This window comes from Pogoniulus pusillus, chromosome 29, assembly GCF_015220805.1.
Source record: "Pogoniulus pusillus isolate bPogPus1 chromosome 29, bPogPus1.pri, whole genome shotgun sequence".
Classification (NCBI taxonomy): Eukaryota; Metazoa; Chordata; class Aves; order Piciformes; family Lybiidae; genus Pogoniulus; species Pogoniulus pusillus.
In genome coordinates, this window is record NC_087292.1 from 2,855,629 (window position 1) to 2,878,835 (window position 23,207).

At 54.8% G+C, this 23,207-nt stretch overlaps 1 protein-coding gene across 1 annotated transcript in view; it reads right to left on the reverse strand.

Moving 5' to 3' along the window:
- Window positions 1-1,328: 1,328 nt before the first annotated feature.
- LOC135188384 (perilipin-3-like) overlaps window positions 1,329-23,207 on the reverse strand; it is a 29,900-nt gene continuing 8,021 nt past the window's right edge. The window contains exons 2-8 of the mRNA XM_064167785.1: window positions 7,168-7,247; window positions 6,289-6,484; window positions 4,801-4,883; window positions 4,312-4,567; window positions 3,382-3,581; window positions 2,282-2,404; window positions 1,329-2,185 (exon numbers count right to left, since the gene is read on the reverse strand). Coding sequence (XP_064023855.1) covers window positions 1,748-2,185; window positions 2,282-2,404; window positions 3,382-3,581; window positions 4,312-4,567; window positions 4,801-4,883; window positions 6,289-6,484; window positions 7,168-7,242 — 1,371 coding nt within the window. The 5' untranslated portion in view covers window positions 7,243-7,247 and the 3' untranslated portion in view covers window positions 1,329-1,747. The remainder of the gene's footprint in view (window positions 2,186-2,281; window positions 2,405-3,381; window positions 3,582-4,311; window positions 4,568-4,800; window positions 4,884-6,288; window positions 6,485-7,167; window positions 7,248-23,207) is intronic.

Consider the following 23,207-nt stretch of genomic DNA (forward strand, 5'->3'; position numbering starts at 1 on the left):
CTCATTTCTGCTTCCAGGCCTGGGTTCAGGAGGGTGAATCAATCACCCTCCTTGCTCCTGGGCAAACCACTCCTGCAGTTAGCATGGCCCCAGCAAAAGAGGCCTCATGAGAGGGGCTGTGTGAGGTCTGCAGCAGAGTGGGAAGGGAGTTATCCACTCCCATCCCTCCCCACTTATGAATTGACCCAGACTAGACTCAGCCAGCTGGGAGTTAAGGGATGAAGTTGTATTTACAGCTTAGCACAGTGGAAGAGAGGAGGAGGCTGAGAGGGGACCTTGTTGCCCTCTACAGCTAACTAAAAGGAGGTTGTAGTGAGGCTGGAACTGGCCTCTTCTCCCCAGTTACTGATGGGGAAATGGCCTCAAGTTGTGCCAGGGCAGGTTTAGGTTGGATGCTGGGAGGGGGAGCTGGGGCTGCTGGAAGAGAGGAGCTGCAGTGGAGGCAGCAGTGCCCAGGTGGGCAGCAGAGCCAATGGCATCCTGGGCTGGCTCAGGAGCAGTGTGGGCAGCAGGACAAGGGAGGTTCTTGTGCCCCTGTGCTCAGCACTGCTCAGGACACCCCTGGAGTGCTGTGTCCAGTTCTGGGCTCCTCCATTGCAGAGAGCTGCTGAGGTGCTGGAAGGTGTTTGGAGCAGGGCAGCAAGGCTGGGGAGGGGCTGTTTGTTCTGCAGTTTGGCCTGCTCTCAGCCACTCTGGCCCCAGCCTGTAGTGCTGCTTGGGCTTGTTGTGGCCAAACTGCAAAACCCTGCACCTGGCCTTGTTCAGTCTCATCCCCTTGGCCTCTGCCCACCCATCCAGCCTGGCCAGGTCCCTCTGCAGGGTTCTTCTCCCCTCCAACATCTCCACCCTGCTCCTAGCTTGGTCTCATCTGCAAACCTACTAATGCTGGACCCAATCTCTTCATCCAGATCATCAATAAAGATATTGAACAGGACTGTGCCCAGCACTGATCCTTGGGGAACACCACTGGTGCCAGCTGCATGTGGTACCATTCACCACCACTCTCTCACACTGAGTCCTTGTCTCTCTTAGACAAGCTCCTGCACCTTCTGTTCCACCAGAGTCTTCCCCAGGCAGCAGCAGACAGCTACAGGAGGAACAATCAGACCTTGGAGGGCTAAGGACAAAGGTGTCAGAGCCCTGACAGCTCCCCAAGCATGGGAAAATGCCAGGAGGACACAACCATGGCTCCAGGCTTGGAAGTGAGGAGGAAATCCAACTCCAGACTTCCCAGGGTGGTAGCAGCTGCAAAGAAAAGGGTCTGGAAGAGTCCAATCCACATCTGTTGGCCAATATTCCCTCTTGGAAAAAGGACTGGAGGCCCCAAGCAGTTTTGCATGCATTAGCTTTATTTCAAGCAGCTACAACCTACTACAAGCAGCTACTAGGAAGATAGTTCTTGACATCAGTGACTGGCTGAGGGTTTAAGACCAACAGCAACCATTGCATTGAGTTTAAGCAGTGTTTGGTGTCTTGGAGGACACAACCTTGCTAGGGAAGCTTTGCAGAGCTTCAGCTCTGATCTTCTGCCCCAGAGCTCAAGCAGCATTCCTGAAAGCAGTTGCAAGCACTTGAGAATTGCCTCATCACCCTTCCTTAGGAGCCCCTAAGGATTCATTCAGCAGGGCTGGGTAGTGAATCAGCCAGGATGTGACAGCTGGGGAGGGGAGGTATGGAAAGCTAAGACCAAGCTCTCCCCAGACTCCTGCCAAGCAGCCCTGTGCTGATGGCATTACATGGGGCTGGCTTACACCTCATGTTTTCTTGCTGCTCCTCTACCTGCCTCTTCCTCCTCTTGAGAGGGCTCATCCTCCTCTGATGTTGTCTCCTCTGGTGAGGTTTCCTCTTCCTCTGTTGGCTCCTCTTCCTCCTCCCTGGGGGAAAAGGGTCCCACCACCCAGGACAGAGGCATGTTGCTCTTCAGGTAGTCCAGCAGCTCCTCCATGTACTCCTGGATCACAGCCATCTTTGCCTGGCTCTGGCTCAAGACATTGCTGGACAAGTCCTGGAAGGACTTTGCCAGTGAAAAAGAAGCATGAAGCTCCTCTATGGTGGCAAGAGCTTGTTTCACCCTGGCCTGAAGGCTGGAGGGAAGGCCTCTGATTGCAGACACTATTTCACAGCAGGTCAGTTGCAGCTGATGCGTGATGCTGCGCGCCATGAGCAGGGCCAGAGACTCCATCTCCTGGGAGGAGGCAGAAGGATAAGACCAGGAGTGAGTTACTTCAAAACAGGTCGAGGGGATACCCAGAGCCCTTTGCTTCCCTCCCCAGGCAGGTACCTCTGGCTCTGTAAAGTCTCCAGTCTCTTTGGAAGACTTCTTACTCCAGTCCAGCCACATCTCGCGGAGCTTTGCCTGCCCTTCCTCAAGCTTTTGGTTAAATCCTTGCTTAAAGGCTTCAATCTGGGGCAGGGGAAGATCAGAGAGTCAAGACAGAGCTCCTGGTGGTGAACAGCACAGCTCTGCCATAGCAGTGGGTCACAGAATTGTCAGGGCTGAAAGAGATCCCAGCGAGCATCCAGTTCCAACCCCCCTGCCATGGGCAAGGACACCTCACAGCTTGCCCACAGCCTCATCCAGCCTGGCCTTAAACACCTCCAGGGATGAGGCTTCTACCACACCTCCTTGGGCAGCCTGTGCCAGGCTCTCAGCACCCTCATACTGAAGAACTTCTTCCTAACATCCAATCTGAATCTACCCACTTCTAGTTTTGCTCCATTTCCCCCACTCCTATCACTGCCTGACAGCCTAAAAAGTCCCTCCCCAGCTTTCTTGTAGCCCCCTTCAGATCCTGGAAGGCCACAAGAAGATCACCTGGGAGCCTCCTCTCCAGACTGAACAACCCCAACTCTCTCAGCCTGTCCTCACAGCAGAGCAGCTTCAGCCCTCTGAGCATCCTCCTGGTCCTTCTTTAGGCATGCTCCACCACCTCCAGGTCCTTCCTGTAATAGAAGCTCCAGAGCTGGGCACAGGCCAATGCACCCCCAGGTCCCTCTCTCCAGGTCTGATCTCAAGCCAGGTGCTCCTCAATGCACCCCCAGGTCCCTCTCTCCAGGTCTGCTCTCAAGCCAGGTGCTCCCCAATGCACCCCCAGGTCCCTCTCTCCAGGTCTGCTCTCAAGCCAGGTGCTCCCCAATGCACCCCCAGGTCCCTCTCTCCAGGTCTGCTCTCAAGCCAGGCACAGGCCAATGCACCCCCAGGTCCCTCTCTCCAGGTCTGCTCTCAAGCCAGGTGCTCCCTAATGCACCCCCAGGTCCCTCTCTCCAGGTCTAATCTCAAGCCAGGCACAGCCCAACGATGGGATTTGGTCTCTCAGTGAAGGGGAAACCAAACCAGTGATGTTCCCCCCCCTCCCTCCTCTGAGACTGGGCTCTACCCACCAGTTCAACAAGGCAGTGGAGCTGTGAGAGGGTGTCCTGCATGCCCTGCCAGGCCTGCTTCATCTTGTCAGTCGAGTGCATGTAGGCAAACAAGCGAATCTCATCGGAGAGGGAGCCCAGGCGCACGAAGTACCTCCTCTTCTCCTGCTGCTCTGCCACAGACATCATGCCTGCCCCCTCCTCAGAGGCTGCCAGCTTGGCTGAGGAAAGAGTGTGGCTGTCAGAGGCTGACCAGGCCAAACAAGGGTCTTGGATTAGGAGGCAGGGAGCCTCCAGCAGAGTGCTTCCCACTGCCCCAGAGCAGCGCTACAGGGGGTGAGGCTGATCACAGGAGGGACCAGGTTGGAGAAGACCTCTGAGATCATCCAGCCCAACCTAGCACCTAACCCTCTCATTAACTAAGCCACAGCACCAAGTGCCCATCCAGCCTCCTTTTAAACACCTCCAGGATGGGGACTCCACCACCTCCCTGGGCAGCCCATTCCAATGCCAATCACTCTCTCTGACAACAACTTCCTCCTCACATCCAGCCTAGACCTGCCCTGGCACAGCTTGAGCCTCTGTCCCCTTCTTCTGCTGCTGGCTGCCTGGCAGCAGAGCCCAACCCCACCTGCCTACAGCCTCCCTGCAGGCAGCTGCAGGCAGCAATGAGCTCTGCCCTGAGCCTCCTTTGCTGCAGGCTGCACCCCCCCAGCTCCCTCAGCCTCTCCTCACAGGGCTGTGCTCCAGGCCCCTCCCCAGCCTTGCTGCCCTTCTCCAAACACCTTCCAGCACCTCAGCAGCTCTCTGCAATGGAGGAGCCCAGACCTGGACACAGCACTCCAGGGGTGGCCTGAGCAGTGCTGAGCACAGGGGCAGGAGGACTGCCCTGGTCCTGCTGCCCAGGTTGATGGCTCCCACTGCAAGCAACCACCTCTGTGCTTTCCTTACCTAGTTCCTCATTTTCAATGGGAAGAGAGTTGCCATCCATTGTCTCCACCACAGCTTCTGCTCCTATTGCAGCCACCTGACCCTCTGTGGAGTCCACAAACTCTGCCACGCTGCCAGAGGCTGCAGAGCTGGCAGCCTCCATGCTGCTCTGAAGAGTCTCCTTAGTGGCATCTGTAATCCCTGTCACATTACTGCTCAAGGCATCCTCTGCTTCAGCCACCCCAGCTGATACCTGCTCTTCTGTGTCAGACATCACCTGGGCAGGAGGAGACTTGTGTCAGATAAGGAATAAGGTCATGCAGTACACTCCAATTCGGAACTACACCAAGACAACAACTGGCACAGAGCCTGCTAAGTATTTACTCCTGTAGGAGATTGAGCTATGCACCTAGGGGCACTTTGCCCCTTGTACAAGAGTCTACTTCACTCCCAAGGTTAAAAGGAAGCAGGCACCTCTGCCAGTCAAGGCCTGCACAGGTCGAATCTTACCTGCTCTGCTGACTTCTGAAGGTGTGGGAGGTTCTCCTCCAGCTTTTCCAAGCCCTTGGAGGCAAACTCACTGCCTGCAGCAACTGAAAAGCAAAAGGAGTATCAAAACTTGCCTTCTGCAACTCCATCTCAAGTTCCACCTCACTGAACATGGTGCTCTGCAGGCACACAGCCCTGTGAGGAGAGGCTGAGGGAGCTGGGGGGGTGCAGCCTGCAGCAGAGGAGGCTCAGGGCAGAGCTCATTGCTGCCTGCAGCTGCCTGCAGGGAGGCTGTAGCCAGGTGGGGTTGGGCTCTGCTGCCAGGCAGCCAGCAGCAGAAGAAGGGGACAGAGGCTCAAGCTGTGCCAGGGCAGGTCTAGGCTGGATGTGAGGAGGAAGCTGTTGGCAGAGAGAGTGATTGGCATTGGAATGGGCTGCCCAGGGAGGTGGTGGAGTCATTGTCCCTGGAGATCTTCAAGAAAAGCCTGGATGAGGCACTTAGTGCCATGGTCTGGTTGACTGGCTAGGGCTGGGTGCTAGGTTGGGCTGAATGATCTTGGAAGTCTCTTCCATGCTGGTTGACTCTGTGATTCTATCAGGTCTGTCACAACCTCCTGTGCTCTGAGCAGAGAACTGCTGCCTGACAGCACAGACATTCAACTTCTGCACCTGTGCCACTGCTCTGCCTGCTCTGTCTGCTGTCTCCTCCCAGTGGAGTCACCATGCCTGGAGGTGTTTAAGATGAGGCTGGCTGGGACACTGGGTGCTGTGGTTTAGCTAAGGAGAAGGTGTTAGGTTGGACTCAATGATCTCAGAGGTCTTTTCCAGCCTGGTTAATTCGGTGATGCTGTGTGGGGCTCCAGCCCCCTCCCCAGCCTTGGTGCCTTTCTCTGGACACATTCCAGCACCTCAACATCACAGTATCACAGTATCACAGTATCATCAGGGTTGGAAGAGACCTCACAGACCATCAAGTCCAACCCTTTAGCACAGAGCTCAAGGCCAGACCATGGCACCAAGTGCCACGTCCAGTCCTGCCTTGAACAGCTCCAGGGACGGCGACTCCACCACCTCCCCGGGCAGCCCATTCCAGTGTCCAATGACCCTCTCAGGGAAGAACTTTCTCCTCACCTCCAGCCTAAATCTCCCCTGGCACAGCCTGAGGCTGTGTCCTCTTGTTCTGGTGCTGGCCACCTGAGAGAAGAGAGCAACCTCCTCCTGGCCACAACCTCCCCTCAGGTAGTTGCAGACAGCAATAAGGTCACCCCTGAGCCTCCTCTTCTCCAGGCTAACCAATCCCAGCTCCCTCAGCCTCTCCTCGTAGGGCTGTGCTCAAGGCCTCTCCCCAGCCTCGTTGCCCTTCTCTGGACACGCTCAAGCATCTCAACGTCCCTCCTAAACTGGGGGGCCCAGAATTGAACACAATACTCAAGGCATGCCCTAAGCAGTGCTGAGCAGAAGGCTTTCTCTGGTCCTGCTGGCCACAGTACCCCTTGCCCAGGAGCTTACCCTGAGGCTCCAGCATGGCCAGAACTGGTTGCATGCAGCTGGCTGCGGCTTCGGTCGCGCTCTTCACTCCCTTCTCCGCCGCATCACACACGGACTTGATGTAAGGGTGGCTCTCCTTGGTGGAGGCATAAGCTGTGGCAACCACATCACAGGCAGAGCTGACCAGGGTTGGATTAGTCACCTCACTGACTGCACCCTAGAAGGAGGGAAAGGACCCAAGCAAAAGGTGAAGAACAGGAGGCTTGCGAACGCAAACCTGAGCTGCCTCTCGTTGCAGCTCCCCCCAGCCTGGCTGAGGCAGCAGGGCTTGGACACTCACTTTACAATCTGCCACTCAGCTGTGCTGAAGCACTGACCTTTAGGGCTGATCCTTTCTAGAAAGGCCTTCCCCTAGCACAATGCTGCCCAAAGCACAGCTGAGTTTGTGTGTAAGCTCTGCGCTTCTGTGCCCATCCCCAGGTCTGGTTCGTTTGGTAGAGCTGAGACCCCAGGGAGAGCTTCATCAGCCAGCAGCTAGGGGGGTGTGAAGCTGACAGGCTGCACAGTGGTCTGCATGAAGCATGCTTGCTGGCCAGCAAATGCAGCAGGTCTTGGGGCTGCTGAAAGCTGGGAGCCTCACCACAGCATCACTGCCTGCAGCAAGCCAGAACCCTGACTAGAGAGCTACAGAAACAGCTCTCCCAGGCTGTTTCCCTTAGCCTAGGAGGCTCCTTACAGGATGTCCAAGCCTACTCTTCTGCCTGGTGTCACCCACACTTCCAGGGAAGCTGCAGGGCACAGCCTAAGCAGGAACCACTCCTCCCTCTGTGGCTTAGATCTCCCCAGCCACAGCAGGGTCACCTCATGCCCGCACCCTTCCACCTCAAGTGGAGCACCAACCTGCTGCTCTTCCTCTTCCTTCATCTCCAGGGTGCTCTTGGCAGCTTCCTCTTTGTCAGGCATAGCAGAGGCCATTGCAGCTGAAATGCAAGAGGCAGCATGGTTTTAGGAGAAGAGAAGGCAGCTGGGGAGCCTCCAGAGGGACTCCCCTTCCTAGAGGATGCTTTCCTCTGACCTCACTGAAGGAAGCAGCTCCTCTACTCCTTATTAGAGGAAGACAGCCAAGATGAGCCTCTTCCCATTACAGAAGGGACCTGTGCTGCATACAAAGCCAACATTTAGGTTCCACCTGGTTTATCAGAGCAACCAGGAGAACAAAGTCTGCCTTCACCCAGGAGAGCTTATCCATAGAGCCATTGGCTACCTCCTTAGAAGAGGCACTGGGTACCTCCTCCCTTCCCACCAAGGCATTGAGGGGGGTCTTGAACTAGAGATGGAGTGACAGAAGAAACAGGGTGAAAACAAACAGCTCAAGGAGCTGCTCTGCTGCCTTTTGCACCCCAACCAGACCCAGCTCTTCACACAGGCTGCAGCTCCCCAAGCAACCTGCTGTTAGCTAGGACCCAGTCCACAATTAAGCCAAATAAGCAACACCTATGCATGAACTGGGAGCTCAGGGAGCAATTACAGCCTTAGCAGCTGAAAACTTCTCCCCCCCAAAAGCTGAGACCAGGACCTTTTTGCCCTGCTGAAGCTGAGCAGCACAGAAGAGCCAGACCATGCTCCCCTATCCCTGCTCTGCCTTTTTATACTGGCTGGGAAAAGAGGGGTAAGGAGGGACCCTCAGTGACTGACAGCTCTGGGAGGCTGCAGAAAGGAGGCAATCTCTGTCCTGGGCAATCAGAGGTGGGATGGGGCAGGAATGGGTCCTGCTCTGGCTCCTTCATTACTCTCTAATTAGGCAGACACACCTTGCTCTGTGCAGAGAAGCTCCCTTTGGAGCCTGCTGCTCCTTCCCAAGGACAGAGGCATTGCTGGCATGGAGCATGCACCCTCTGTGCTCTCCCACCCTCTGGAAACAGCCACTGGGTTTGTTTCTCTTTTTTTTGATGGGAAACCACAACCAGAAAAGCAAAGCAAAGAAAGGCTTAGGTTGGAAGAGACCTCAGAGATCATCTACTCCATCAAACAAGCCCAGAGAAGGACTTCACACACCTTTACCTGCCAGTGTTTCATGTGTGATGGCAGAAGTAGCTGCTCAGCTGTTGCCTAAGGGAGCCCCCAGCACAAGAGGCACTTGGACATGATGGAGTGGGTCCAGAGGAGGCTGTGAAGGTGATCAGAGGGCTGGAGAACCTCTCCTAGGCTGAGAGAGTTGGGGCTGCTCAGCTTGGAGGAAAGAAGGCTCCAAGGAGACCTTAGGTTGCAGTAATTGAAGAGGACCTACAGGCAGGGTGGGGAGGGACTGTTTAGAAGGGCCTGTGGTGATAACTGGAGCAGGGGAGACTGGAGCAGGGGAGACTGGAGCAGGAGGAGACTGGAGCAGGAGGAGGCTGGAGCAGGGGAGATTGGAGCAGGAGGAGATTGGAGCAGGGGAGACTGGAGCAGGGGAGACTGGAGCAGGGGAGACTGGAGCAGGGGAGACTGGAACAGGGGAGACTGGAGCAGGAGGAGATTGGAGCAGGGGAGACTGGAACAGGGGAGACTGGAGCAGGAGGAGATTGGAGCAGGGGAGACTGGAGCAGGAGGAGACTGGAGCAGGGGAGACTGGAGCAGGGGAGATTGGAGCAGGGGAGATTGGAGCAGGGGAGATTGGAGCAGAGGAGACTGGAGCAGGGGAGACTGGAGCAGGAGGAGATTGGAGCAGGGGAGACTGGAGCAGGGGAGATTGGAGCAGGGGAGACTGGAGCAGGGGAGATTGGAGCAGGGGAGACTGGAGCAGGGGAGATTGGAGCAGGGGAGATTGGAGCAGAGGAGATTGGAGCAGGGGAGACTGGAGCAGGGGAGACTGGAGCAGGGGAGATTGGAGAAGGAGGAGACTGGAGCAGGAGGAGACTGGAGCAGGAGGAGACTGGAGCAGGGGAGACTGGAGCAGGGGAGATTGGAGAAGGAGGAGACTGGAGCAGGAGGAGATTGGAGCAGGGGAGACTGGAGCAGGGGAGACTGGAGCAGGGGAGACTGGAGCAGGGGAGATTGGAGAAGGAGGAGACTGGAGCAGGAGAGACTGGAGAAGGGGAGATTGGAGAAGGAGGAGACTGGAGCAGGGGAGACTGGAGCAGGGGAGATTGGAGAAGGAGGAGACTGGAGCAGGAGAGACTGGAGAAGGGGAGACTGGAGCAGGAGGAGGCTGGAGCAGGGGAGACTGGAGCAGGGGAGATTGGAGCAGGGGAGATTGGAGCAGAGGAGATTGGAGCAGGGGAGACTGGAGCAGGGGAGACTGGAGCAGGGGAGATTGGAGAAGGAGGAGACTGGAGCAGGAGGAGACTGGAGCAGGAGGAGACTGGAGCAGGGGAGACTGGAGCAGGGGAGATTGGAGAAGGAGGAGACTGGAGCAGGAGGAGATTGGAGCAGGGGAGACTGGAGCAGGGGAGACTGGAGCAGGGGAGACTGGAGCAGGGGAGATTGGAGAAGGAGGAGACTGGAGCAGGAGAGACTGGAGAAGGGGAGATTGGAGAAGGAGGAGACTGGAGCAGGGGAGACTGGAGCAGGGGAGATTGGAGAAGGAGGAGACTGGAGCAGGAGAGACTGGAGCAGGAGAGACTGGAGAAGGGGAGACTGGAGCAGGAGGAGGCTGGAGCACGGGAGATTGGAGCAGGGGAGATTGGAGAAGGAGGAGACTGGAGCAGGAGAGACTGGAGCAGGGGAGACTGGAGCAGGAGGAGGCTGGAGCAGGGGAGACTGGAGCAGGAGGAGGCTGGAGCACGGGAGATTGGAGCAGGGAAGATTTGAGCTGGGGAGACTGGAGCAGGGGACATTGGTCTCCTCTAACCTCAGATGCTTGCTCTTTCCTGACCTCAATGCTTGCTCTTTCCTGACCTCAATGCTTGCTCTCCTCTGACCTAAGGTGCTTGCTCTCCTCTGACCTCAGTGCTTGCTCTCCTCTGACCTCAATGCTTGCTCTCCTCTGACCTCAATGCTTGCTCTCCTCTGACCTAAGGTGCTTGCTCTCCTCTGACCTCAGATGCTTGCTCTCCTCTGACCTCAATGCTTGCTCTCCTCTGACCTCAGATGCTTGCTCTCCTCTGACCTAAGGTGCTTGCTCTCCTCTGACCTCAGTGCTTGCTCTCCTCTGACCTCAATGCTTGCTCTCCTCTGACCTCTGGTGCTTGCTCTCCTCTGACCTCAGATGCTTGCTCTCCTCTGACCTCTGGTGCTTGCTCTCCTCTGACCTCAATGCTTGCTCTCCTCTGACCTCAGATGCTTGCTCTCCTCTGACCTCAGTGCTTGCTCTCCTCTGACCTCAATGCTTGCTCTCCTCTGACCTCAGATGCTTGCTCTCCTCTGACCTCAATGCTTGCTCTCCTCTGACCTCTGGTGCTTGCTCTCCTCTGACCTCAATGCTTGCTCTCCTCTGACCTAAGGTGCTTGCTCTCCTCTGACCTAAGGTGCTTGCTCTCCTCTGACCTCAATGCTTGCTCTCCTCTGACCTCAATGCTTGCTCTCCTCTGACCTCAATGCTTGCTCTCCTCTGACCTCAGATGCTTGCTCTTTCCTGACCTCAATGCTTGCTCTCCTCTGACCTAAGGTGCTTGCTCTCCTCTGACCTCAGTGCTTGCTCTCCTCTGACCTCAATGCTTGCTCTCCTCTGACCTCAATGCTTGCTCTCCTCTGACCTCAATGCTTGCTCTCCTCTGACCTCAGATGCTTGCTCTCCTCTGACCTAAGGTGCTTGCTCTCCTCTGACCTCAGATGCTTGCTCTCCTCTGACCTCAGATGCTTGCTCTCCTCTGACCTCAGATGCTTGCTCTCCTCTGACCTCTGGTGCTTGCTCTCCTCTGACCTCAATGCTTGCTCTCCTCTGACCTCAGATTTCTTTCTGCTAGCTTCAGATCTGAAAACGTTTGTTATGTTGCCTGCTTTTTCTCTTTCCAATTCTGAGGCCAAGGGTTGCTCTTTTACACTGTCTCCATGGGGTGTCTGAGGGTGTGTGAGGCTTTTTACCTCCTCTCCCCTCTTTTAATACCCACTCTGCTGTTTGCAGGACAATTGCATTTCTGGCAGCTTTGTTCTCTGCTCTCTTTCATCTCTCCTGGTGGTGCTTTCCTACAAGCTTCCTAACTAAATTCCCTTAACTGGCAGTTGATGTATTGTTGACATGGAAGTAAAGCAGAAGGAGTAGTATGGATTTCAGGCTGAATTAACAAACTACACCCTGGAAGGGGAAATGCAGCTCCTTACAAACCTTAGCAGGGGACAGGTAATGTCTCTGATGAACATGAGTGACTTCCTAAGGGCAACAGCACCAAGGTGTGGATCCAGCCACAGCAGCCAGGGAACAGAAATCAATCACTGCATAAGTTGGATCTGTCCTGTTTGATATCTTTATTGATGATCTGGAGCAGGGGATTGAGTCCAGCAGCAGTGAGTTTGCAGATGACACCAAGCTAGGAGCAGTGTGGAGCTGTTGGAGGGGAGGAGAGCCCTGCAGAGGGACCTGGCCAGGCTGGATGGGTGGGCAGAGGCCAATGGGATGAGACTGAACAAGGCCAAGTGCAGGGTTCTGCACTTTGGCCACAACAAGCTCAAGCAGCACTACAGGCTGGGGCCAGAGTGGCTGAGAGCAGCCAGGCAGAGAGGGAGCTGGGGGTGGTGGGAGAGAGGAGCTGCAGAGGAGGCAGCAGTGTGCCCTTGTGCTGCCACTGGGCATCACCCAGCAGAGCCTTGTACTAGAGATGTTTCCCAAGGAGGATGTGACTGCAAACAACTACCCAAGGGGTCTGGCCTCACCTCTGCTCTAACACTGCCCAGCTCTGCAGCTCTTGCTGGCCTCTGCGTGGCCCTGGACCTCCTGCCCAGCAGCACTTCTGCCTCTTTGCCTGCAGCTTCCTGGGCTGAGTGATAGAGACTTGCTCCTTAGTAGGAAGCACAGAGCCTAGCAAGTCTCTGAGAGCCACCACGGGGCAGCTGCTCCTCAGCAGATCCTGTGCCTCCCCAGCTCCTTCCTGAGTGGGAAGTGTGCCAAGGGTCCTGAGTGGACTTTGCAGGGGGAGGTGAGAACAGCTTTGCTTTGGAATATTTCCACTTGTCTTTGGAATGGTTCTCCAGGAGCCAAGGAGACCAGAGCACAGTTTATGAACACATCAAGCAGGGAATGTGGCTGCAGGAAGCTGACAGAGGGGACAGCAAGGCAGAGAGATGGTTTAAACCAATCCATTTTCACGCCAGCTGCAGTAAAAGAAGAAGAGAGGAAGGCTGAGCAGCATCCTTCCCCGAGACAACCTCCAGACCATAATCATGGCCCTCATCTGAAAGCAAGCAGCAGCTCTTGAGGACATTGTTTGGAAGACAAAGGACTGCATTTCTCAAGCTCAGTCTCCTGCATGATCCTCGAGAGAGTCTTTCTGCCATGGCAAATAAATGCTCCTCTATAAAACAGCTCCAGCCACATCCTTCAGCACCAGCCTCAGTCCTGGACATGAGCTTCAGCAGAGGCAGAATAAGGCTGCCCAAACTTCTGCTTTGAGGACACTGGCAAGTGAGACTCAATCTCTCCCCAGCTTCCCTGCAGAGTGCTTCCAATCCCCTCCACCATCTGGCAGGAAGGAAGAGGCTCCTCTGAGATTCATCTCTGCAAGGTTAGCAGCATCAGTAGGTAAGGGAAGCAGGGGGTGGACTGGTTTCTAGCCCAGGAGTTGAGACATAAGCATCAACGTGAGACAATAGCTGCACCCATGGAGCATTTCTTCAGGAGTGAAGGACATTGAACTGCTGCAGAGGGTCCAGAGGAGGCCACCAAGAGGATGAGAGGGCTGAAGAACCTCTCCCATGGGGATAGGCTGAGGGAGTTGAGGCTGTTCAGCCTGGAGAAGGCTCCAGGGAGACCTCAGAGCAGTCTTCCAGTACCTGAAGGAGCTACAGGAGGGCTGGGGAGGAGCTTTAGACAAGGTCTGGGAGTGACAGGACCAAGGGACAATGGCTTTGAGCTGGGAGAGGGGAGAGGGAGAGTGGAGATGAGGAAGAAATTCTTTCCAGTGAGGATGGTGAGACACTGGAACAGGTTGCCCAGGGAGATTGTGAGCCACATTCTGTGAGTCTGTGATCCACAACCTCCCTGGAGGTGTTCAAGGACATCTTGGATGAGTCCTTGAGCAACCTGGCGTGGTGGGAGGTGTCTCTGCCCATAGCAGGGGAGGTTGGAGCTGAATGCTCTTGAAGGTCCCTTCCAATCTAAACCATTCTATGAATGTGTGAATTCCCTGCCTCAGGAGGATGCTCAGCCCCAGCAGCTGCCCATGAAAGTAGGCAGAAGCAAACCTGGGCTTCAGTCCTGTAGTGAATTGCCCTAGACTCCACCTTGCCCAAGAGGATGATGATGCAGAGGACAAGGAGGAAGAGGACAGCCCCTTCCTGGCTGCTTTTGGATGCATTTAGTGTCAGACACTTGTAGAAGCACAGATGGCTGAGTCCAGTGGAAGACAGGGCAGAGAGGGAGATGGAGATGCTGGTTGGCAGCTGCAGAGGAGGCAGCAGAGTACCCAGGTGGGCAGCAGAGCCAATGGCATCCTGGGCTGGCTCAGGAGCAGTGTGGGCAGCAGGACAAGGGAGGTTCTTGTGCCCCTGTGCTCAGCACTGCTCAGGCCACCCCTGGAGTGCTGTGTCCAGTTCTGGGCTCCCACATTCAAGAGAGCTGCTGAGGTGCTGGAAGGTGTTTGGAGAAGGGCAGCAAGGCTGGGGAGGGGCCTGGAGCACAGCCCTGTGAGGAGAGGCTGAGGGAGCTGGGGGGGTGCAGCCTGCAGCAGAGGAGGCTCAGGGCAGAGCTCATTGCTGCCTGCAGCTGTCTGCAGGGAGGCTGTAGCCAGGTGGGGTTGGGCTCTGCTGCCAGGCAGCCAGCAGCAGAAGAAGGGGACAGAGGCTCAAGCTGTGCCAGGGCAGGTCTAGGCTGGATGTGAGGAGGAAATTGCTGGCAGAGAGAGTGATTGGCATTGGAATGGGCTGCCCAGGGAGGTGGTGGAGTGGCTGTGGCTGGAGGTGTTGAAGCCAAGCCTGGCTGGGGCACTTAGTGCCATGGTCTGGTTGGTTGGACAGGGCTGGGTGCTAGGTTGGGCTGGCTGAGCTTGGAGCTCTCTTCCACCCTGGCTGATTCCATGACTCCAACCTGCTTGACACTATGATTCTATGATTCCATGACTCTGGAGTGCCTCCCATGGGGGTATCCAAGCCTCTGGATGTTAGGAGGAAGTTCTTCCCAGCAAGAGTGATTGGCATTGGAATGTGCTGCCCTGGGAGGTGGTGGAGTCCCCATCCCTGGAGGTGTCTGAAAGGAGGCTGCAGGAGGCACTTAGTGCCAGGGTTTAGCTAATGAGAAGGGTTAGGTGCCAGGTTGGACTGGATGATCTCAGAGGCCTTTTCCAACCTGGTTCATCCTGTGACTCTGTGACCTTAGAGGTCTTTTCCAACCTAAACAACTCTGTGATTCTCTAACCAGCTCCTCACTGCCCAGGATCTCCACTGGCTTCTGGCCCAGCAGTTAACCACGAGGAGGATCCAGCTTTCCCCAGGAGTTCTGTCAGTAATTCCCATCCACCTGTGATCCCCAGCATGAATTATGCATCCTGAGGAGTTTATTACCTCTACCCAAGGCACAGAGCTGCTGACCACACTCTGAGCCACCAAGCTCCCTGGGGGACATCCATCTCTGTGCCTGTTATCTGCAGTGGCCAGAGCAAAATCCTCCTCAGCCTTCCCTAGTGGGGAAGTCTCCAGCTGGAAGCTGCAGAGGCAGGGAGGTCTTTGTTCCAAAAGCTGGAATTCAATTTGTGCTTGATAATTAACCCCCCAAATTACAGCCTCCCTGTCTGAGCTGAAGCATGAAAGCACAGAGGTGGATCTAAGCCTCTGCACACTGGGTGGAGGTTACTCATGTGGAAATTTCCTGCTGCATGCTCCAGTGGAGTCATTAGTGAGGTAAAAGAAAACCAGGGAGCAGGCTGCAGAGCTGGGCACAAGCCAAGCTCAGGAGGCTCAACAAGACCAAGGGTAAGGTCCTGCAGCTGGGGCAAGGCAATGCCAAGCACCAATCCAGGCTGGGCAGTGAGTGGCTGCAGAGCAGCCCTGAGGAGAGGGACTTGGGGGTGCTGCTGGAGGAGAAGCTCAGCAGCAGCCAGCAGTGTGCACTTGCAGCCCAGAGAGCCAAGCAGAGCCTGGGCTGCAGCAGCAGCAGTGTGGCCAGCAGGGCCAGGGAGGGGATTCTCCCCCTCTGCTCTGCTCTGCTGAGACCCCACCCGGAGTCCTGCATCCAGCTCTGGAGCCCCTGGGCCAAGAGGGCTGTGGAGATGCTGGAGAGTGTCCAGAGCAGGGCCAGGAGGATGCTGAGAGGCTGCAGCAGCTCTGCTGTGAGCACAGCCTGAAAGAGTTGGGGCTGTGCAGGCTGGAGCAGAGGAGGCTCCCAGGTGACCTTCTTGTGGCCTGCCAGGGTCTGAAGGGGGCTCCAAAAAAGCTGGGGAGGGACTTTTGAGGCTGTGAGGGAGTGGCAGGAGTGGGGGGAATGGAGCAAAGGTGGAGGTAGGGAGAGTGAGGCTGGAGGTGAGGGGGAAGTTGCTGAGCAGGAGAGTGGTGAGAGGCTGGAATGGGTTGCCCAGGGAGGTGGTTGAGGCCCCATGGCTGGAGGTGTTTGAGGCCAGGCTGGCTGAGGCTGTGTGCAGCCTGCTCTAGGGTAGGGTGTCCCTGGGCATGGCAGGGGTTGGCACTGCCTGCTCCTTCTGGTCCCTCCCAACCCTGCCTGGTTCTGTGATCTGGATGGCTTGGATCAATGGGAAGATGTTGCTCTTCCCCTGCAGTCTGCAAAGGAACCTGTGGGTTGTCTGTTGGCTGGGAGCAGCTCCTCTGGATGCCAGTCACAGAGCTCTTCTGTTCAGCTTCAATAAATCACAAGACATAGGCAGGACCTTTCTGGCTGGTTCACAGACCCAAATGTGAGCATCTTCCCTTGTTGGGGGGTGGGGGGGAAAGTGCAGTAGGACTAAGGACATCATAATGTCCCTGTTACTTCATGTACCTATTTCCTCACTGCCTTTTATGTTGCACAGCTTTAGAATGGTCAAATAAAGAATGAATGGCAGGGAGCAATTGCTGTGAGCTTTGTTTTCTTCCCTTCCCATGTCCTAATTACTCCTCCCTGTGAATTATTGAAAGTCACAGAACAAATACCATTAAAGTTCATTTGTCACCCCTCTAAGGAGGTGAGAAGCTAAGCTCAAAGAGACATTTAACCCTGCCCACTTGTTGCACTGCACCACTTGGCCCCACGACTGGCAGCAGGAGGGGGAATGTTGCTCCTGGCCCAGTTTGACTCCCAGCTCTGTGCCTTCTGGGTTTGGGTTGTGCCTCCCACTCCTGACATTCAGCAGCTAGGGACACAGAGATGCTCTTCATAGAATCAGAGAATGATTTAGGTTGGAAAAGACCTTCAGGATGATTGAGCTCAACTGTTGATGCTGCTCTACTGAGGCCAGCACTCAACCATAGTCCCTAACACCACCCTTGGGTGGTGACTCAACCACCTCCCTGCCAGCCTCTTCCAGTGCCTCATAACCCTTTCAGTGAAAACTTTCCTCCTGATCTCCTGCCCAAAACTCTCCTGCTGTAGCTTGAATCCATTCTCTATTGTTCTACCACTAGTTCCATGGGAGAAGAGACCAATCCCCACCTTACTCCAACTGAGAGAGGGGAGATTTAGCCTTTCTGCTGGGCTACACAAGCAGTGGCAATGTTGTGGTACCCAAAGCTGCCAGGAATCCTGAGCCAAAGCAACAGGAGGGTGTTTGGCTGTGTGGTGTAGTCCCTGGTGCTTGAGCTAGGGCAATGAGCAAGAGGAAATCCCTCCCAACACCCTCTGCTTTAATTGCCTGTAGCTGAGGAGAAGGTAGACAGTGCTGGAGTGAGGCCAGAGGAGGCCACCAAGATGATCAGAGAACCTCCCAGTGGGGAGAGGCTGAGAGAGTTGGGGTTGTTCAACCTGGAGAACAGAAGGCTCTGGGAGCAACATTCCAGTGCCTGAAAGAGCTCCAGGAGAGCTGGGGAGTGACTTTTGACAAGGGCTGGGAGTGATAGGATGAGGGACAATGGCTTTGAGCTGGGAGAGGGGAGATGAGGAAGAAATTCTTTCTACTGAGGGTGGTGAGACACTGGCACAGGCTGCCCAGGGAGGTCATGGATGTCCCCTTCCTGGAGATGTTCAAGGCCAGGTTGGATGGGGACTTCAACAACCTGATCTAGTGGGAGTGATTCTGTGAACCTGGGCTGGTGGGAGGTGTCCCTGCCCATGGCACAGGGGGCTGGAACTGGATGATCTTGAAGGTTCCTCCCAACCCAAACCATTCTGATCATTGCATGCCCATGGCAGGGAGGGTTGGAACTGGATGATCTATAAGGTTCCTCCCAACCCAAACCATTCTGATCAGTGCATGCCCATGGCAGGGAGGGTTGGAACTGGATGATCTAGAAGGCTACTCCCAACCCAAACCATTCTGATCAGTGCATGCCCATGGCAGGGAGGGTTGGAACTGGATGATCTTGAAGGCTACTCCCAACCCAAACCATTCTGATCATTGCATGCCCATGGCACAAGAGGGCTGGAACTGGATGATCTTGAAGGTTCCTCCCAACCCAAACCATTCTGATCATTGCATGCCCATGGCAGGGGGGGTTGGAACTGGATGATCTTGAAGGTTCCTCCCAACCCAAACCATTCTGTGGTTGGATGATCAGAAGGATTCATTAGCTGAGGGTAATGAGGAGCTGAGTTGAAGGCAAAGATTGCCAGTTAGATCTGCAGCTTGGAACAAGCTGGCAGTGGGCATGGCCAAGGATGCAGCCTCAGTTTGACAGCAAAGCCCTCAGCAAGCAGCAAATTCCTGTTAGCAGTGCTGGGGGGGGGGGAGGTTAAATAAGGACTACAGCCCAAATCCTGCTCCTGCAGACACTTGGTAGCTCCTGGATCAGTACATTGAGGGCAACCCAACTCCTTCTGGGATGCTCTGATAGCATCATGCCACTTTGCCACAATAGATGAAAGGACAGGGACGTTCTGGGCCTTCTAAAGGCAGCTGCAGCTCAGCCTGATGTGCTTTTGCAGCTGTGACTGGAGGTTAGAAGCAGCTGGAGGGACACAGGCAGTAATTCGTGCTGCTAGTTGCTTGCTTTGCTTCTCTCTCAGGCCTGCAGAGTGCCTGTGTGCATGCAGCTAAACTCTCTGCTCTGCAGGGTGGCTTTCCTGGCACCTGCTGATGAGGGCTGCTGACAACCTGCCCCAGCTGGCTCTGCCCAGCCAGCTGTTTGCAAACACTTGCAACCCTTTAGCAGGAGAGTGAGACTAAAGGCTGCCACCTGAGCTGCTGAGCCTTTCCTAAATGGATGGCTGCAGCCACTCCCCTCATCCCAGCAGGCAGACTCCAGCCAAATCCCTGCTGCTGGCCCATTAGTTATCCACTTACTCAGTGTACCATGATGTGCAGCTCATCATTCAAACCCACCTCCTTCCCCTCTCTCAGCACACCCCTGCTTAAGGTGATTGATGAACTGCAGGACCCTGAGTGCCAGATTCATCAGCAAGAAGATTCATCCTAGGTCGGGGTGGTCATGGTGACATTGCCTGCACCAAGGCTGCAGCCAGGAGGTGTTCAGCCAAGGGGCACTGCACCACCAGGAGCACCAACACAGGAGCCTGCAACCCTCCCCTGCTCCAAGCAGAGCATTCAGAATTCTTCCCTGAAAGTTTCCATAAGCAAACCCTTGAAGAAAAAAAATAAATCACAAGTGGGGAAAATCCCACCCCAAACCCTTGGTGAGTGTCTGGGATAGAAGAAGAGAAAGGAAAAAAAAGAGGAAATCCAAAGGGAAGTCAGAGAAAAAGGATGAAAAGCTCTGAAAAACTTGAAATCTCCACCATAAATTCAAGGTAGCTCTTTTCATCCTGCAGGCACAGAGATTAATTTGAAGTGACACATTCAAGAATGTCACTTGCAAGCTGTTTCATTTGCCTTCTGGGTGACCTCTCTTGTACCTGGGTGGGATGGCTCTGGAAGCAGGCAGGAGAAGGAATCTAAATGCCAGTCTAGATGCCCCAGCTCTTTCTGGGCAAGCAGTTCCTGCCACCCCCTCCCACATGAGGGTGTTGAGGTAGGAGAGCCCTGCAGAGGGACCTGGCCAGGCTGCATGGGTGGGCAGAGGCCAAGGGGATGAGACTGAACAAGGCCAGGGGCAGGGTTCTGCACTTTGGCCACAACAACCCCAAGCAGCACTACAGGCTGGGGACAGAGTGGCTGAGAGCAGCCAGGCAGAGAGGCAGCTGGGGGTGGTGGGAGAGAGGAGCTGCAGAGGAGGCAGCAGTGCCCAGGTGGGCAGCAGAGCCAATGGCATCCTGGGCTGGCTCAGGAGCAGTGTGGGCAGCAGGACAAGGGAGGTTCTTGTGCCCCTGTGCTCAGCACTGCTCAGGCCACCCCTGGAGTGCTGTATCCAGTTCTGGGCTCCTCCATTGCAGAGAGCTGTTGAGGTGCTGGAAGGTGTTTGGAGGAGGGCAGCAAGGCTGGGGAGGGGCCTGGAACACAAACCCTGTGAGGAGAGGCTGAGGGAGCTGGGGGTGTGCAGCCTGCAGCAGAGGAGGCTGAGGGCAGAGCTCATTGCTGCCTGCAGCTGCCTGCAGGGAGGCTGTAGCCAGGTGGGGTTGGGCTCTGCTGCCAGGCAGCCAGCAGCAGAAGAAGGGGACAGAGGCTCAAGCTGTGCCAGGGCAGGTCTAGGCTGGATGTTAGGAGGAAGTTGCTGTCAGAGAGAGTGATTGGCATTGGAATGGGCTGCCCAGGGAGGTGGTGGAGTGGCTGTGGCTGGAGGTGTTGCAGCCAAGCCTGGCTGGGGCACTTAGTGCCATGGTGTGGTTGGTTGGGCAGGGCTGGGGGATAGGTTGTGCTGTACCAGAGAAGGTTTCACCTCAATATGAGGAGAAACTTCTTTACAGTGAGGGTGCTGGACACCTGGAGCAGGCTGCCCAGGGAGGTTGTGGAGTCTCCTTCTCTGGAGACTGGATGTGTTCCTCTTCTACCAACCTTAGGAGATCCTGCCTTGGCAGGAGGGTTGGACTCAGTGATCTCTGGAGGTCTCTTCCAACCTCTAAAGTTTTGTGATTTCTGTGACAATTCCCCCATTCCTCAGGGGAAAAAAAATGATCATTTAGGAGCCAATGCAAGAAGAACCACACTAGGAACAACCATTCCAGCACCCAGCCATGCCAAAAAGCAAAGTTATTAGAATCCTAGAATAGAAACATAGAATCAAGCAGGTTGGAAGAGACCTCCAAGCTCATCCAGTCCAACCTAGCACCCAGCCCTGTCCAGTCATAGAACCATAGAATCATAGAAACATAGAATCAAGCAGGTTGAAAGAGACCTCCAAGCTCATCCAGTCCAACCTATCCCAGCCCTATCCAGTCATGTAGACCATAGCACTAAGTGCTTGTGAGACAGAGGCCAGTCCCAGAGGAACAACCATGCTCAAATGACTTGTGGAGCACAGACACACAGAGCCTGAGCCAGAGGTGTCTGCTCAGAGCATCACCCAGCCAAACACAGCATCTCCCTCTGGTTCCACACATCACACAGAGCAGCTCAAGCTCAGCTCAGCTTTTAGAATCATAGAATCATAGAATCAAGCAGGTTGGAAGAGACCTCCAAGCTCATCCAGTCCAACCTATCACCCAGCCCTATCCAATCAACCAGACCATGGCACTAAGTGCCTCATCCAGTCTCTTCTTGAAGACCCCCAGGGATGGTGTCACCACCGTGCCAACAGTCTTGGCCACAGCAAGCCCAGATTCTGCCCTTCAGGTACAAACTGGCCCAAAGGCTAATTTCACAGCCCCTCTAAGGCTACATGAACTGGCACTGGCAATGAAGCAGTCTCTCCCTTCCCACTGCTCCCTGAAGCCAACCTCCTTGCATGGCTGGCAGCAGATGTTCACAGAGGAGAAGGACACTGTTCTGAGATCAAGACTGTTCATTTCTTTGCTGTACCATTTTAGCTCAGGTCCCTTCTCTGACTCAATTCACTGCACAGCCTGTTAAAGGCTGGCACTGACAAAGAAACAGGTAGCAAGAGGAAGAGAGTGGAGGACAGGAGGTGTCACCGCGACGTGAGAAGCTTCTTTGCTGTAGAGGTGCTGGAGCCCTGCAGCAGGCAACCCAATGAGGATGTGGAATCTCCTTCTCTGGAGATGTTTGAGACCCATCTGGGATGCATTCCTGTGCAGACTACCCTGGGTGGTACTGCTTTGGCAGGGGGGGTTGGACTTGATGATCTCTGGAGGTCCTTTTCAACCCCTACCCTTGGCAGGGGGGGTTGGACTTGATGATCTCTGGAGGTCCTTTTCAACCCCCACCCTTGGCAGGGGGGGTTGGACTTGATGATCTCTGGAGGTCCTTTTCAATCCCTACCCTTGGCAGGGGGGGTTGGACTTGATGATCTCTGGAGGTCCCTTTCAACCCCTACCCTTCTATGAAATCCTGAGCCCTGAGCAGCCACCATCCAACCTCCATCCTGACTGCCCCCACCCCAAACACATCTGCTGTAGCCACGACCTGGAGGTGTTTCTGTGTGACTGTCTCTAGCTGAGCCTGACTACAGGCTGTGACCAGGAGGGCCTTTTGGGGGTGTCTTCAAGGGGCTGTGGTTAGTAGGTTGAGAGAGGTTCTTCTGCCCTTCTACTCTGCACTGATGAGTCCTGTGGCTCTGTGTGAGAACAGAGGGGAAGAAGGATGAAGATGAAAGCCCTGGAGAAGAAGGAAGGGAGAACATCATCATCTGAGACTCTGTGTGAGAACAGAGAGGAAGAAGGATGAAGATGAAAGCCCTGGAGAAGAAGGAAGGGAGAACATCATCATCTGAGACTCTGTGTGAGAACAGAGAGGAAGAAGGATGAAGATGAAAGCCCTGGAGAAGAAGGAAGGGAGAACATCATCATCTGAGACTCTGTGTGAGAACAGAGAGGAAGAAGGATGAAGATGAAAGCCCTGGAGAAGAAGGAAGGGAGAACATCATCATCTGAGACTCTGTGTGAGAACAGAGAGGAAGAAGGATGGAGATAAAAGCCCTGGAGAAGAAGGAAGGGAGAACATCATCGTCTGAGACTCTGTGTGAGAACAGAGAGGAAGAAGGATGGAGATAAAAGCCCTGGAGAAGAAGGAAGGGAGAACATCATCATCTGAGACTCTGTGTGAGAACAGAGAGGAAGAAGGATGGAGATAAAAGCCCTGGAGAAGAAGGAAGGGAGAACATCATCGTCTGAGACTCTGTGTGAGAACAGAGAGGAAGAAGGATGGAGATGAAAGCCCTGGAGAAGAAGGAAGGGAGAACATCATCATCTGAGACTCTGTGTGAGAACAGAGAGGAAGAAGGATGAAGATGAAAGCCCTGGAGAAGAAGGAAGGAGGAAGATCCTTTCCTTCCAGCACCTGGAAGCCACCCAAACATCTGCTGTTTGCAGCAGCACCAAAGGCTCTCTCTGTGCTAATGAGGTGGAAGTGAGCCCAGGGAGAGGCACTGCCCTCACACCCAGCCCAAAACTAAAGCCAAAGCAGAGCAGGCACCATTCTTGCCAGGCTTTGCTCCTGCCCTCTGGCTGGTCAAGTGCCTTAGTGTGCACTGACTGCTTCTGATGTGAACTTTGCTTCAGAAAGGATAAATGAAGCAGCTTTTGGGTTAGGTTTGGTTGGGTTTGGTTGGTTTACTTTTAAAGCTACACTTTCTCCTGGTCTCTCCTTCAGCATTTTCACAGGCAGCAGTAATTATTTAGTGCAGGCTGCCTGTGTAATGACATTTCAGGCACACTTGTTTGATCTATAGCCATGGAAAGAAAAATCCCATTAGTCTAACAAGCTCACCCATTATTTCCTGAG